Source organism: Lolium rigidum, chromosome 2 (assembly GCF_022539505.1).
Source record: "Lolium rigidum isolate FL_2022 chromosome 2, APGP_CSIRO_Lrig_0.1, whole genome shotgun sequence".
NCBI classification, from domain to species: Eukaryota; Viridiplantae; Streptophyta; class Magnoliopsida; order Poales; family Poaceae; genus Lolium; species Lolium rigidum.
This window is the reverse complement of record NC_061509.1, coordinates 62,971,442-62,985,347: the sequence shown is the minus strand read 5'-3', so window position 1 is coordinate 62,985,347 and position 13,906 is coordinate 62,971,442. Positions and strand designations below refer to the sequence as shown.

General features: G+C 39.6%; 1 protein-coding gene across 2 annotated transcripts; it reads left to right on the top strand.

Moving 5' to 3' along the window:
- The first annotated feature begins 3,496 nt into the window (after positions 1-3,496).
- LOC124691846 (protein RRC1-like) lies at positions 3,497-11,855 on the top strand. 2 transcript variants are annotated; one of them, XM_047225123.1, is made up of 18 exons: positions 3,497-3,654; positions 4,147-4,218; positions 4,320-4,452; positions 4,614-4,659; positions 6,335-6,386; positions 6,462-6,602; positions 6,954-7,073; positions 7,165-7,330; positions 7,462-7,574; positions 7,711-7,782; positions 8,436-8,657; positions 9,035-9,093; positions 9,181-9,259; positions 9,372-9,509; positions 10,006-10,230; positions 10,321-11,114; positions 11,203-11,378; positions 11,563-11,855. In XM_047225123.1, the coding sequence occupies exons 2-18, from the start codon at positions 4,159-4,161 to the stop codon at positions 11,823-11,825; spliced, it is 2,859 nt and encodes a 952-aa protein (XP_047081079.1). In that variant the 5' UTR covers positions 3,497-3,654; positions 4,147-4,158; the 3' UTR covers positions 11,826-11,855. The 2 variants fall into 2 exon arrangements, with proteins under 2 accessions (XP_047081079.1, XP_047081081.1); XM_047225125.1 differs by lacking the exons at positions 3,497-3,654; positions 4,147-4,218; positions 4,614-4,659 and having other exon boundaries at positions 4,341-4,452.
- The last annotated feature ends 2,051 nt before the right edge of the window (positions 11,856-13,906 follow it).

Here is a 13,906-nt window from a genome sequence, read left to right as displayed (position 1 = left end):
GGTTTGTTATACATGTACTTGTTTTGCTTGCTGTACTGGCCGAACTTACAATGTACTATAGAGAAAAGTCGGACGATCTACTTTTCAACGTATATACCCAGCCGAGTTACCAACACGAGCTGAGAATTTTTTTTCTTCGATAAAGGAATATATTAATATTAAAAGATACCAATTACACACAGCCTCTGCAACAACGCCCCACCCTAATGACAGTATGGATGCACAGAGCCAAAAAAGAGTAAAGAAAATTTAAAAAAAAGTCCCGCTACAGCCTTCTAGACCTAGCAACAACAATACAACCACCACCGTGACAACACCTGAAGTACAGACAGCAAATACGTATACGTAACTTCGCTCGGTCGACAGGCTGCACCTGGCTCGATCTCGACTTCACAATCTCCATCGCCGTGAACTTTCTGTCATCCTTACATTGGTTGGAGGAAAATCGAAACGGTTGTAGTCACCTTGTGCTGGAAAATACTTTGATCGAGTTTGACAAAGACAACATGATCTTTTTTTGGAAAAGGGGAAGCCCCAGATTCTACATAAAAATGGTATGCATGCGTCCTTTTATTACATTATTGGAATTTGTTTAACAACTCTTATAAGTCTTGGATCGCATAATGCTAATACATGAATTAGGAAACGAAAAATATGAAATAACATGCATGGCCTTTGTATCAACATGTTAATGTTCCATCGAACCGACAACCGCACCGGTTGTATATATCCCGTGCAACCGTTGCCATGAGGCTGCACTCAAAATGCATGGCAATAATGTATAGAGATTGGACCACCATGAGTTTTTTTTTCATTTTTTTAGAGATGAAATCATTTTTCACATGGCATATAACCCAAAGTAAAGCACACCCATTTAACCGGTTCCAAAATATATTCTAAATAATACTAGTTTGAAAATAATGAAAGCCATATGCACGATCCTCCACAAAATCGATCTTTGCAAATGAACATGAAATAGGAATTGTCAATTGCCTTATCTTAGGGCTAGAATGCTGTGGTGTGGCTCTTTTTCTTTTTTTCTCTTTTTTAGCTATGTGCATCCGTATTCGATTTCCCTTTACCGCGTTCGGTCGCTCGAGTGGTTAGTTCCTTTGCGCGGGAGCGCTCGCTGTACCGAGTCAATTCCGTTTCCGTGTTTTTTGTCGTTTTCCGCAATTTTCGCGCATTTAATTCCGTGCAATTAATTCGTCACGAGCCGTTAGTTCTATTCTGGTAGTAGTAGTAGCGTTAATCCCGCCCATTTAATTCCGTCTATTTATTATAGTGCAAATTCCGAGCCGTTAATTTTATTTCTGGTCACGTTAATCCCGCGGATTTAGTTTCCTTTTTGACAATTTTCATTTTTGTTAATATGTTAATATGTGCATTTAATTCGTGAGCTCCCCGCAAATCTGGTGCTTTTAATTTCTGCGGACCAAATTTGGTCGTTTAACTTTTTTATTATCCCTAGCCGATTTTAGTTTCCTTTTTGACAATTTTCATTTTCTATTCCCTTTTTACAATTCCCTTTTCTACAATTATCTTTATTTTTAGTAATCCTATATTTTGGTACTGAAATATATATATTTGTTGGACTTTTTATAATTCCCTTTTATCAATTCCCTTTTTTTTCAAATTTACTACGCCAAGTCATGTTTCTTTGGACCAAGTTTTGTTATTCCCTTTTTCGGGTTAGTGGTTTTTTAGGTGGGGAATAATGGGTGGGAAAATCACTTGCAACTCAAATGAACTACCACTTGCAACTCAAATGAAGTACCTTCTTTATCAACATTTCTCATGTTTTGATGAAATAACGAACATCGGGTTTATAAATTTTGAGCTAAAAAAGTCAAGAAAATATTCTAAATGAAATTTAGATTTTTGGGTCGATAAACATTCACATTTACCATTGATAAATAACGGGCATATGTGTTGATAAATTCTGAGCCAAAAAATCGCTAAAATATTCTAAATGAAATTAGCTTTTTGGGTTGATATTTTTTAATTTACCGTTGATAAATAACAGGTAGAGGGTTGATAAATTTTGAGCTAAGAAAGTCGACAAAATATTCTAATTAAAATTTAGGTTTTCGGGTTGATAACTTTTTACATTTACCGTTGATAAGTAACGGGCATAAGGGTTGATAAACTTTGAGAATTAAAATATATTCTAAATATAATTAGCTTTTCGGGTCGATAAATTTTTATATTTACCGCTGATAAATAACTAACAGAGGGTTTGATAAACTGTAAGCTAAATATGTCTTCAAATATTCTAAATAAAATTAGGTTTTCGGGTCGACAACTTTTCACATTTACCATTGATAAATAACGGTCGGAGGGGCTGATAATTTGTAAGCTTATAATGTTCCCAAAAATATTTAAAATAAAATTATCTTTTGGGTCGATAACTTTTCACATTTACCGTTGATAAATAATAAGTAGAGAGGTTCATAAATTATGACCTAAAAATATTCCCAATTCTAAATAAAATTAGCTTTCGGATAGATAACTTATGACATTTAGCATTGATAAATAACGGGCGAAGGGCTCGATAATTTGTGAGCTAATAATGTTTCCAAAAATATTCTAAATAAAGTTAGCTTTTTGGGTTGATAACTTTTCACATTTACCGTTGATAAATAATGGGCAGAGAGGTTGATAAATTATGAGCTAAAACTGTTACCAAAATATTTAAAATGTGGCTTTTTGGGTCGGTAAATTCTCGCCCATACCATTCATAAATAATGGGGTAGAGGGTTGATAATTTATAGATAACGGGCAGAGTGTTGATAGATTATGAGCTAAAAATTTCACTAAATAGTGTAGTTTAAGAACCGGACTAGGAGGCTCGAGGTCTACTATTCGTCCGGTATTTTTGCTGGTCTTAGTGTACAGACAAATTTCCTTTTTGTACCTCTACCGTGTAGAATTTGATAGTACAAAATAAGTGCGTCTCTTTCCTTTAGCACGAAGTACTACTAGCTCAGCTGGCATACTCTCGGCTACGGTGCGCGCGCTCCAGCTGGATGTTGGAGGTTCGATTCCTGCTGTCGCGGTTATTTTTACCAGCGCGCCCGCCCGCTTAACCAAACAGATTTGCTATTTTCGGAAAGGTTGACTTTGTCGAAAAGTGACCGCTCGGGAGGGATCCAGCGAGCGATCGCTTGCTAGGGAAGCCCATCCGTATTACCATTAGAACGGTGCGTTGTTGCATAGACTGGATATAATTGGTATCTTCTAATATGTATTTCTTTTATCGAATTTTTTTGAGCAGACTTACCCCCTAGCTGCTGCTGCCTGATGCGATTTTGTTGTGCATCTATCAATCGTTCAAGTCTGAAGCTAGAGAGTAGAAGCAGTGGATGATGTTCCATTCAGTTTTGGTCAGCTTTGTTTGAACCGTTGGATGAACAATGAATGTTGGATGCAAGGGGCCAGGTACGTGGTGACTTGCAGTCCCCGTCCCTGCCCTTCCCCCTCTTCCACTGTTGTGGCCGACTACAGATTCCGGCGGCCGCCGAACCCTCTCGTCGCCGGCGCTCTAGAAAAAGCGCCCGAGATTCCTCTCCAGCGAAGCCGCGCCACCGCTGCTATCCTAGCGTGGACAGGAGAGATCCACCCAGGCCGACCCCTTCCTTCCCTCCCTCTGTGGTACGGATGCCCTAACTTATTTCGCTGGGATAGGTCTAGGACCGCTTTGTTCGTCGCTGCGAGCAACCAACTGCGCGCCCTTGTTATTCCCTGAGATGCGCGAATCCATCCAGTTACCCCGTGGATTCGGCCCGGTTTGTACTAGTAGCAGCTTGTTTCCCCGCTCAAAGAAGTTGGGATTGACCCGAGAGTTAGGGTTTGCGCCTGGCGCTGGTAGGTTGCACTGCGCGTGCCTACATATGCGTACGAGCGGCGGGTCTGTGCGTTTAGTGCCTTCACACTGGTTTATCTGGGAACCGTCCTTTCCCAGCTATATCTGATAACCGTCGCTCTTGGCATCCAGAGTGTCTGCACTGAACTTTAGTTCCCATGTTTATGCGTTTCCATGCGCGTGTTCCTGTGTGCTTGTGTAGATTTGATCTCTATGTGACATAGGGCGGTAGGAACATTACGCGCATTTCTGATGCTCTGGTGATGCTTCACTGCTTGCAGGCGAGTGCCCAGATGAGTTCGAAGAAGGTTCCGTTCAATCGGCATAAGGAGAAAGAGGAGGCGAGGAGGAAGGTCAGCGACTTGGATCCCTTTTAACCTTTTCCTGAGATACTTTGGTTCTTCTGCACTTATGTATCGTTCCTATCTGAAATTAACTGCTTTGGTACGTGAAGAGGGAGGAAGATGAAGCGGCACGCGTGTATTTGGAGTTTGCCCAGTCATTTGAGGGTGAAAGCACATCTGCCTCGAAGTTTGTCCGAGGGGGTGTGATTGATCCCAATGCCAAGCTGAGAGCTGATTCTCAAGGTTAGTCATAGGGGTTTCGTTTTTTCTTCTTCTTCTAAACTTTGCCATGCTTGCCTTCCAGTCTGTAGTTTCAATATTAATCATGATGGATATACGCATTGTTTCTTTTATTGCTCCAATTAATCAAGAGGCTGTCCTTTTTACTCATTCGGCAATGACAGGTGGAAAGTCCAAAGATAGGGAGTCTGTTACAAAGAAGGGCAGTAGGTAAAGGAAAAAAGTATTTGATTTCTGGAAGATGGTATCCTGTGGCACCACAGCTACATCTTTAGACAGTCACGTGCCAACATAACCAGAACTAAGAACTCCGAGATCATTTACGAGAGCTTTTTAAACGCATCATCATTTGCTATATGCCATCATTATGATCCATGAATTATTCGTCCATTTACCTTTTCGGTTTGTTGCCCAGTGCTGAATGCTTTCAAACTATGAGTGGTCTGAAGAAGAAAACAGTCTCATCTGGCCTTATGACATCTCGTTTCATGACTTAATAGGGCACTTGTATTTATGCTGTAGTTCTGACAAATAGTCGAGCTTTCTTGACAGAGCAAACTTGTTGTCGCTGACTTACTGCTCAAGGTCATGATAATGTATTGATGTTATGGAACTTAGGTTTTCCTTTTATGTAGTACACCGGTAATGTGGTCATGACTTTGTTGAATCATGCATCACGGAGAGGGTATCCATGTTGTTTCTATCAAAAAACCATTGATCGAGATAGATGTAAATTTGGAAAACATGTATGAATAATACTAATACATTGACAGAAAATGTGGTATTTGGTGTAAATCTGTAACCACCAGATGCATCAATCCTTCGTAGAAGTAGTTTCAAATGTCAATTGCGCTGACTGAATTTATAGAATCTTGAATGGACTTCTAAATTCTATTTTAAACATCTGATGCTGAAGGGTTGGGATCAACTAGTGCGCGCATAGAGTTCTGTTTTTTGTTATCATTTATGCTTTGAGTCTACTGCTACTCTGACCCTTTATCAGCTAATTATAAATCAAATGAATCTTAGTTTCTGACACAATTTTCACTTCCAATAAAACTATTATTTGCATATCTTATGCAATGATCAGCATACTTGAATGTTCTGCATGTTTAGGTCATGATTTACATATAATGATATAAGATTGACTGTGTTTTGTACGAGGTGGTATTTTTTTTTCATAATGCTGGACCATTTTCGGCTTATTGTGAATGCTCTTTACGTTGGCTGCATCGCGAAGGAAGTCTCGTAGTTTGCGAAAACCAACCAATTAAGTTAACAAGGACAATCTATAATCAGGCCCAGCTTCTGGTTACTGTGTTGTGAAAATTTGTCATTTGCAGTGAATGTTTAGCTATTTACTAATTCTGATATGATTTTGCTTGGCTCAGAAAAGATACTTTCAGACATTTATTATTTATTCAAAAGTGGAAACTTAGTTATTTTTTGAACCACAGTGCAGATTGGAGTTTCACTCATTTGATTTTTCTCCTCTTATGTACTCGTGCTAGAATAATTTACAAATATTCCATGGTTTCCACTAAATCGGTAAATCGTTGAAGGCAGTGGCCTGATTGTATAAGATTTAATATTAACTGGACTTCTTCTATAAAGTAGAATGGTTTCAAACTTATGGGAAAATTAATAAACTGCGTGTTTGTATACAAAAGAGACACCGAATAGAGGAAGGTAAAAGTTTCATTAGTTTGTTAAGAAGATCCAAAATATTCCTGTAGAGAGTGAATTAGGTGTTCGTTTCATTGCTTGCATCCATTTGTTGCTGTTGTTACCTGTAACCCCATGATATCTAGGTGTACAAAATGATAGTCAGCATAATATAACTTACCAGCATAACATATCTTATACATAGCATATTTTTATCCAGGTATGTTCCATCTTTTTTGCCACCAACATTTGGGAGAGAGCCAGAGAAAAAGGTTGGGATGCTTTTGCTATTTGATTTCCTCAGTTTTCAGTGTGGTTCTTTGGTTAATCATTACCTTGACATGCAGAAGGAAGATGTGCGGCCTAAGGAAAAGGAAAAAGGGAAGCCACGGGCAATAGATACTGTCATGGAGGAACTCAGGTTGGAGAAAGAGCTTCGAGAAAAGCGTAATCAAGAACGTGGCAGCCGTCACGGTGAAGCCTCCGTGGTTAGTATATGTTCGGTTCTTTCCACCAGACATAATATGAAATAAATCAGATGATATTTTTGATTATATCGTTATATTCAGTGTGCTGAAATATACTTTTTAGTTGACTACTTCCTCTGTTCCCTTTTATAAGATGTTTTGGAAGGCTTAATTGGTTTGCTGAAATGTCTTATAAAAGGGAACAGTGAGAGTAGAATGTAGAAAATCTATCCTGTCTGTCAACTTCGAGAAACTGTTTTTAACAGGTTTCCAGCTGATAGAATAAGTTTATGATCGCTTCTCATCTTTGTCAAAATTCTTGTAGTCTGTGTTTGTATATGACATACTGATGCTTGAAACTTTAACCGACAGCACCCTAGCCGGTTTGATGAATTACCAGATGAATTTGATCCCACTGGGAGGTTACCAGGTTCATTTGATGACGGGGATCCGCAAACCACAAACTTATATGTTGGCAATCTCTCCCCTAAGGTTGATTTTCTCTGCTGTTCTTTTTCTGTCTAGACATAACTTGTGTATAAGCATCTAGCTTAACCGTGCAATATGTACCATATGGTGTTAGGTGGATGAGAATTTTCTTTTGAGGACATTTGGTCGGTTTGGACCTATTGCGAGCGTCAAGATCATGTGGCCTCGAACAGAAGAAGAACGCAAAAGGCAAAGACATTGTGGATTTGTTGCATTCATGAATAGAGCAGAAGGACAGGCAGCCAAGGATGAAATGCAAGGTTATTGTGCATTTCTATTCCATGTAGTGGCAATCATGTTATAGCCATAGGAGCTTGAAATAGTATCCTATTCGTACTTCTAAAATACTACTTCACTCCTGCTTGTAATTTACTGAAATTATTTATCTCAGGTGTTGTTGTGTACGACTATGAGCTGAAGATTGGGTGGGGGAAATCTGTTGCTCTTCCATCACAAGCACTGCCTGCTCCTCCTCCAGGACATATGGCAATCAGAAGCAAGGAGGTTGCTTCTTCCATTCCAAAGTTTCTGTGTGCAGCTAACTCTTATAATTTGTCTAGAAGGTCTAAGTAGATGACATGTTTTTGGTGTTCTCCTGTGAGTTGTCCTTGATTATCATTATTTTTTCTATGTTGTGCAGGGTAGTACTGTCATCATATCTGGTCCCGGAGGTCCACCTGTTGCATCTGTTACACCACAGACTTCAGAGCTGGTTGGTGACTTTTTTGCATATGCATTTGTTCTCTTGTTGCATAGTGATTTTACTGTTCATGTCATCATAATAATAAAAGCAATATATCATTGCAATTTCCCATGTTTTCCACTATTCGCGAATTATTGAAGTTCCCTTTTCAGAAAATATTAAGTGCTTGGATGAAGAGAAAATTCACAGTTTCCTTGTTGCACATACAAATTAATTTATGGAATATTTTTATCTGTCCTCAGTTGTCAATTTTTCACGGCTATTTGTAGTCCTTTAACATATGTACACCACCTGGATGATAATTATAAATATCCCGGTCCGGAAAATGTGAATTTCTGAATTGTTGAATAGTAAGGCCTTGGTTAAATACAAAATTTGTGTCCTATCCTGTACACATTGGAACTTTATGAGAGAAACTGGTACCCCCAGTAACTGATTGAGAACTGGTGCTGCTTTGGTCTTTTTGCCGGATATGGATTTTAAAACCTTATTGAACAACACTGTCTTGTATTAAGGTACCACCTATGTTCTTTAGTATCTCGTAAGCCTAGGTATTATCCAGGAAGTTTTGCATTGGTAAGGATGTTGGTATGTAAGTTTTTGTAGGTGTAGTCAAATTTCATTAATCTAACTTTACTTCGTGGGTCCATTTGATTTGACAGGTCCTTACTCCAAATGTTCCTGATATAATGGTCGCTCCACCAGAGGATTCACATCTTCGGCATGTGATTGACACGATGGCTCTGCATGTACTTGATGGTGGATGTGCTTTTGAACAAGCTGTAATGGAGAGAGGACGAGGAAAATCATTATTTAGCTTCTTGTTTGACCTTAAATCAAAAGAACACACATACTATGTTTGGCGGTTATACTCATTTGCCCAGGTATGCGTTTTATTTTGTGCTGCTACATTTTCAACATTATCTCCTATGATCTAACAGTAGAACATTATACTGTTAGAGATACATATTATGTGCTATCTTTGGTTGCAATAGAGATACATATTATTTTCTTTATCACCTTGACATTACAAGTGTATGTTTTGCACAGAGAGAGGCTAGTAATTTATCAAAATGAATAATTCATTAGTTCGATGAAATTTTTGCCCTTTAAGGTTCTGAGTATTCTGTTCACCTTGTTCTCAATTTGGCATTCTAGTAATGTTATATTTCATATATGCAAAACCGCTTGAATGAGCTAGCTATGGGGATCACTGTACCGATATGATGCTAATATTTATGCTTATGATATTGGAATGCAGGGCGATACTTTACAACGATGGCGAACAGAACCGTTTATCATGATTACAGGAAGTGGAAGGTAATAAAGCGCAATGATATTCAAATATGTATTGTTCTTGTGCTTATTGACTCTGGTGACAGTTTTGCATTAAATGTTTTATTTTAGATGGGTTCCACCTACTTTGCCATCCACCAGAAGCCCTGATCGTGAAAAGGAATCTACTTTTGCAGCTGGTAGAAGCAGGGTAAGGTTTTGTTGGACCTTGACAGATGCTTTGTAACTTGGTCTTTTTAAAGATGGTGCAACTGCTTCTGTCCATTACAATTTACTATATTAATTTATGTTTCATTCTCCAGCGTGTTGAGGTGGAGCGTACATTGACTGATACACAGCGTGATGAATTTGAGGACATGCTACGTGCATTGACATTGGAGAGAACTCAGATAAAGGCAGCTATGGGATTTGCATTGGATAATGCTGATGCTGCTGGAGAGGTAATGCCACCTTGTACATTTGACCTAATCAGTTAAAGTTTCTATTCATCTTTTTGCCTTATGTCTTCAACTTAAGAATATGATTTTGCGTCCTGTTATTTTCCTTTCTCAAATGTTACACATGGAAATTCTATGATATGTGCCCACCATGAGATACATTAATACCTTGATCATTATGCGTTAACCTTGAAGTCGTGGACCTAAGGGATTCAGCGGTTATACTTTGCATGAACTGTTGTTTGAAACATATGCTTTTTCTGAGACCCAACGTGAATTAAACAATGCAACATATAGAGTGGTATATTTTGACTACATGTATTGTTGCCTACAGGACCATCTGCTCGTTTATATAACTGTACATGTTATATTGCCTATTTGGTTGCCATTTGTTTGTCGTGAACTATACTTCGTAGGCCTACTTTATATTGTTGTATACTTTAAGTATATATTTTAGTTCACATTGCATGAAAACACATTGATTCTGTGTCTTGCATAGATTGTTGAGGTTCTTGCAGAATCTTTGACACTCAAGGAGACACCTATCCCAACCAAGGTTGCACGGCTTATGCTAGTATCTGACATCCTTCATAATAGTAGTGCTCCAGTGAAGAATGCCTCTGCATTTCGAACTAAGTTTGAGGCTGCTATACCTGATGTCATTGAGAGCTTCAATGACTTGTATCGCAGTATCACAGGAAGGATCACTGCTGAAGCTCTGAAGGTAATTGTCGCTATATTTATTGAGTAGTAGAGTTTCACTCTTTTTCTTTGATGTTCTTAAGTAATGCCTTGTTATATTGCTTTTCTGCAGGAGAGGGTGTTGAAAGTTCTACAAGTATGGGCTGACTGGTTCCTGTTTTCTGATGCATATCTGAATGGGCTGAAAGCTACCTTTCTTAGATCAGGCAACTCTGGGGTCACCTTGTTTCACTCTCTATGTGGTGATGCACCTGAAATCGAAAAGAAAACTAACCCATGGGATGATAAGAACGGATTTAGGTTTGATGAAGATGGTGCCCTGGCGACAGGAAAGGCAGCGGCGATGAAGGAGCTGTTAGGGCTTCCATTTGCTGAACTGGAACGTCGTTGTAGACATAATGGCCTCTCACTATGTGGTGGTAAAGAGATGATGGTTGCCAGGCTGCTTAGCTTGGAGGAGGCTGAGAAGGAGCAAGTATATCAGAGGGACGGTCACATGAAACATGTACAAGGAGACCCTCACAGAACTGGAAGAGAGGATATTGGTTTGAATACTCATAGTGTTTTGAAACTTGGAGAAGGTACTGGTAAGGCTGACTCAGACATGCTGGGGCTCTCTCGTCATGGTATGGAAACAGGACAAAGACTCTCTAGAGATAGTGCATCTGCTGAACCTGAACAAGTTCCAAGTAAGAAGCAGAAAGCTGATCCCATCTTGCCAGCTTCTAAATGGAACCGAGAAGACGATAGTGACGACTATGATGATAGAAAGGACGGCCAGGGATTGGGATTAAGCTATTCATCTGGAAGTGATAATGCTGGTGATTCCGGGAAAGCTGACACAACAGAAATCAGTACAGATCACTTAATTCATCATCCAGATACAATTGTTGATGAAGAGCATAGGTACCCCCTGAATGTTTAAGCATGTAGCCGTTATGTTGTGTGTTTCTTATTCTCTGTACCTATAGTCATAACACCTTTTGATCTGCAGGCAGAAGCTGAGGCAGGTTGAGATTGCTGTAATGCAGTACCGTGAATCTCTTGAGGAGAAGGGTTTGCAGAATATGGAGGAGATTGAGGTGAAGGTTGCTAGCCACCGTAGGCGTCTTCAGTCTGAATATGGTTTGTCTTCTTCAATAGATGGTGCAAACAACAGGCGATCTTCTGGTATGTAAGAAGGCAGGAAGAGAATACCCTGTTCATTTGATAGCTGCACTGCTGTTTCTTCGGCACATTCATCTTTGATACTTATTTTGTAGCTTTGCTTTAACAATTCATGTGCTAACAACAATAATGAGCCATTCTGTAGCTTTATGGTGTATCTTATAAGAACCATTATTATGTTTTCCAGAGAGAATATCACTCGAGCGGAAAGAAAGGACCAATGATGCACGTGGTTCTTCCAGGAAGCGGCCTCACAGCCCAACTAGGAGCCATAGTCCTTCAAAGAAGTCGTCTGTGGATAGAGATCGAGAGTACACTCGCAATAGAGGAAGACTGCATGTCAGTGATGTTGGGAGGGACAGGGCACGTGAAAAAAGTTCAAGCCGAGGGAAGGATGATCACTACGATAGGAGCAGAGACCGGGAAAAGGATAGGAGAACGGGAAGGTGACTGAAGCTTAAGTATCTCCGTGTGCACTCTTTTGCTTGAACATGGTGTTAAGAGGAGCTTAGCTGCATCAGTTGATAACGTCTAATGGATAAGCGTGGCGCTCCACGTCTTTAAGAACCTGTTTCTTCCGTGTGTGGGGGGGCTGGGGTAACTTTGAGGACTGGGGGTAACTATTTTGTATTTTCAAGAACAGAAGTAGCATTGTCAAACATCGAATATTAATTGCATTTCTAATCAGTGGATGAAATGTTGCCCACTGTGACCATGGACTGCAACTAATGAACTTGGATGACATCAATTGCAGTTTATTGATTTGCCATGCGAAGAGTAGTCCTGAAACTCGGGATTATGAAAAACGCAGGATTTGGAGAAGGCGCAGGATTAGAGCTCCTTTGATTAAAAAGATTTGTAGGTTTTTTGGAAGATTTTGATCCGTATGAGTTTTTTCTATGTATGCCATTTGATTTGTAGGATTTAAATCCTTTGATTTTTTTTTAGAAAATCTACATCCGCTTTTATTCGTGTTACAGTTATTTTCTTTTATGGTAATATCAAACACTCTTTGATACAATTCATGTGTTTGCACTAACTACTATCACTCAGTTTAATAATATAAGCAGTTTTTTTTGAAACTAATAATATAAGCAGTTTTATATAGTGGAAGGGGAGGTAGTTCTTTCTTGATAGATCATGTTCTCGTGATACCCGAGAGTGAATATTCTGCAACCAGTTATGCTTGCACCTCATTATTACTCTATTAGATGTTGCGTTTCTGAATTTTCAAAAAATGTGAAACAATTCATGAACATTGGTTATGTTATATGTTGTGTCCCGACATAACTTTGTCTCAAAATATTTTTAATAATACAATATTTTCTTTGTTTTCAAAAATAATGTTTTCGGTAAATTGCACAAATAATACACCGTTGATTAATTGGGGAAGGGTAACCCGATATGCCGCGATTCCGAGGACGACCTCACGCCATGGAGAGCACCTGTCGAGTTGCTGTTCTCCGAGTGTTGTCGGGAACTGTCACCCCGAAAAGGCGCGTTGCAACTGTCGGCCTGGCCAGCGACAGGGCAGTTGGGCAACAGATTCCCGAGGCGGCCTATCGGGGTACTCTTCCCCGAGTAGTGGCCAGCCACTTTAAATCGGGTGGACGACCTACCGACGCCCTTGCCTCCTTCCTCCTCGTTTTCTCTTAGCTCTCTCTTGTTTTCCACTCAACTTTGCTGCTATTTTATCGCATTTAACAGAGATTTGCTGTCCGTTTTCTTGCTATTTCACCATCAAATGCACTAGAAACACCTAATATATAGATGGGTTAGTTGTTGGAGCGTTTTGGTGGAGATGCTGGTGGTGGTGGTGCATGGTGGAGCTGTCCTGAAGCTTGGCTGCTAACCGAGTTGTTTCACACGCTTCAAGGGTAAACCCTAATCCTCACTAATTGTATGTTGGTAGGCTTGTGTTTAAAGATGGTATAGCCATGCAACTGTGTATGTTGTCTCATTGGATTAGGTACTGATTTAGGTTGCCAGTTAAAAATATTTATTTAGTTGGCTCAGTATTAAATGTTTATTTAGTTGGCCGCTGTTTATAGTTTTATTTATTTAGGAGGTCGGTGCTCTTTTTTTGACTAGTCTGATTTAGTGAAATTTATTGTTTACTACGAGTCATGGCACTATGCAAACAACTCCGATTGGAGATGATCTGAGCGAGTTTCAGTACTAAGAGTTGAATTTGTTCACACAAAAACATGACGCGTTTGTCAGTTGAAGGAGTGGTTGATCGTAAATTCCGTGCTTAATCCCAAAACATACACTATGAGTGTGCATGCTTTGTGGAGCAACTCCAGTGCAAAAATATTATGGCAGTTGAAACCGATTGAGCGGACCTCTTAGTGGGTGCACTGGTTTGAGCGGACCTCTTATTGGGTGCACTGGTTAGAAGCGTGCGAGTACATGGGAACTCACCCCATCGTCTTAATGCTTCCCATGGCGAAGGAGGTCACTTCCCACGAAGGCGAGGTTGAGTTCCGTACAGGCCAGAGCAATCAAATTTCTGATGCTGGAGGCAAAAA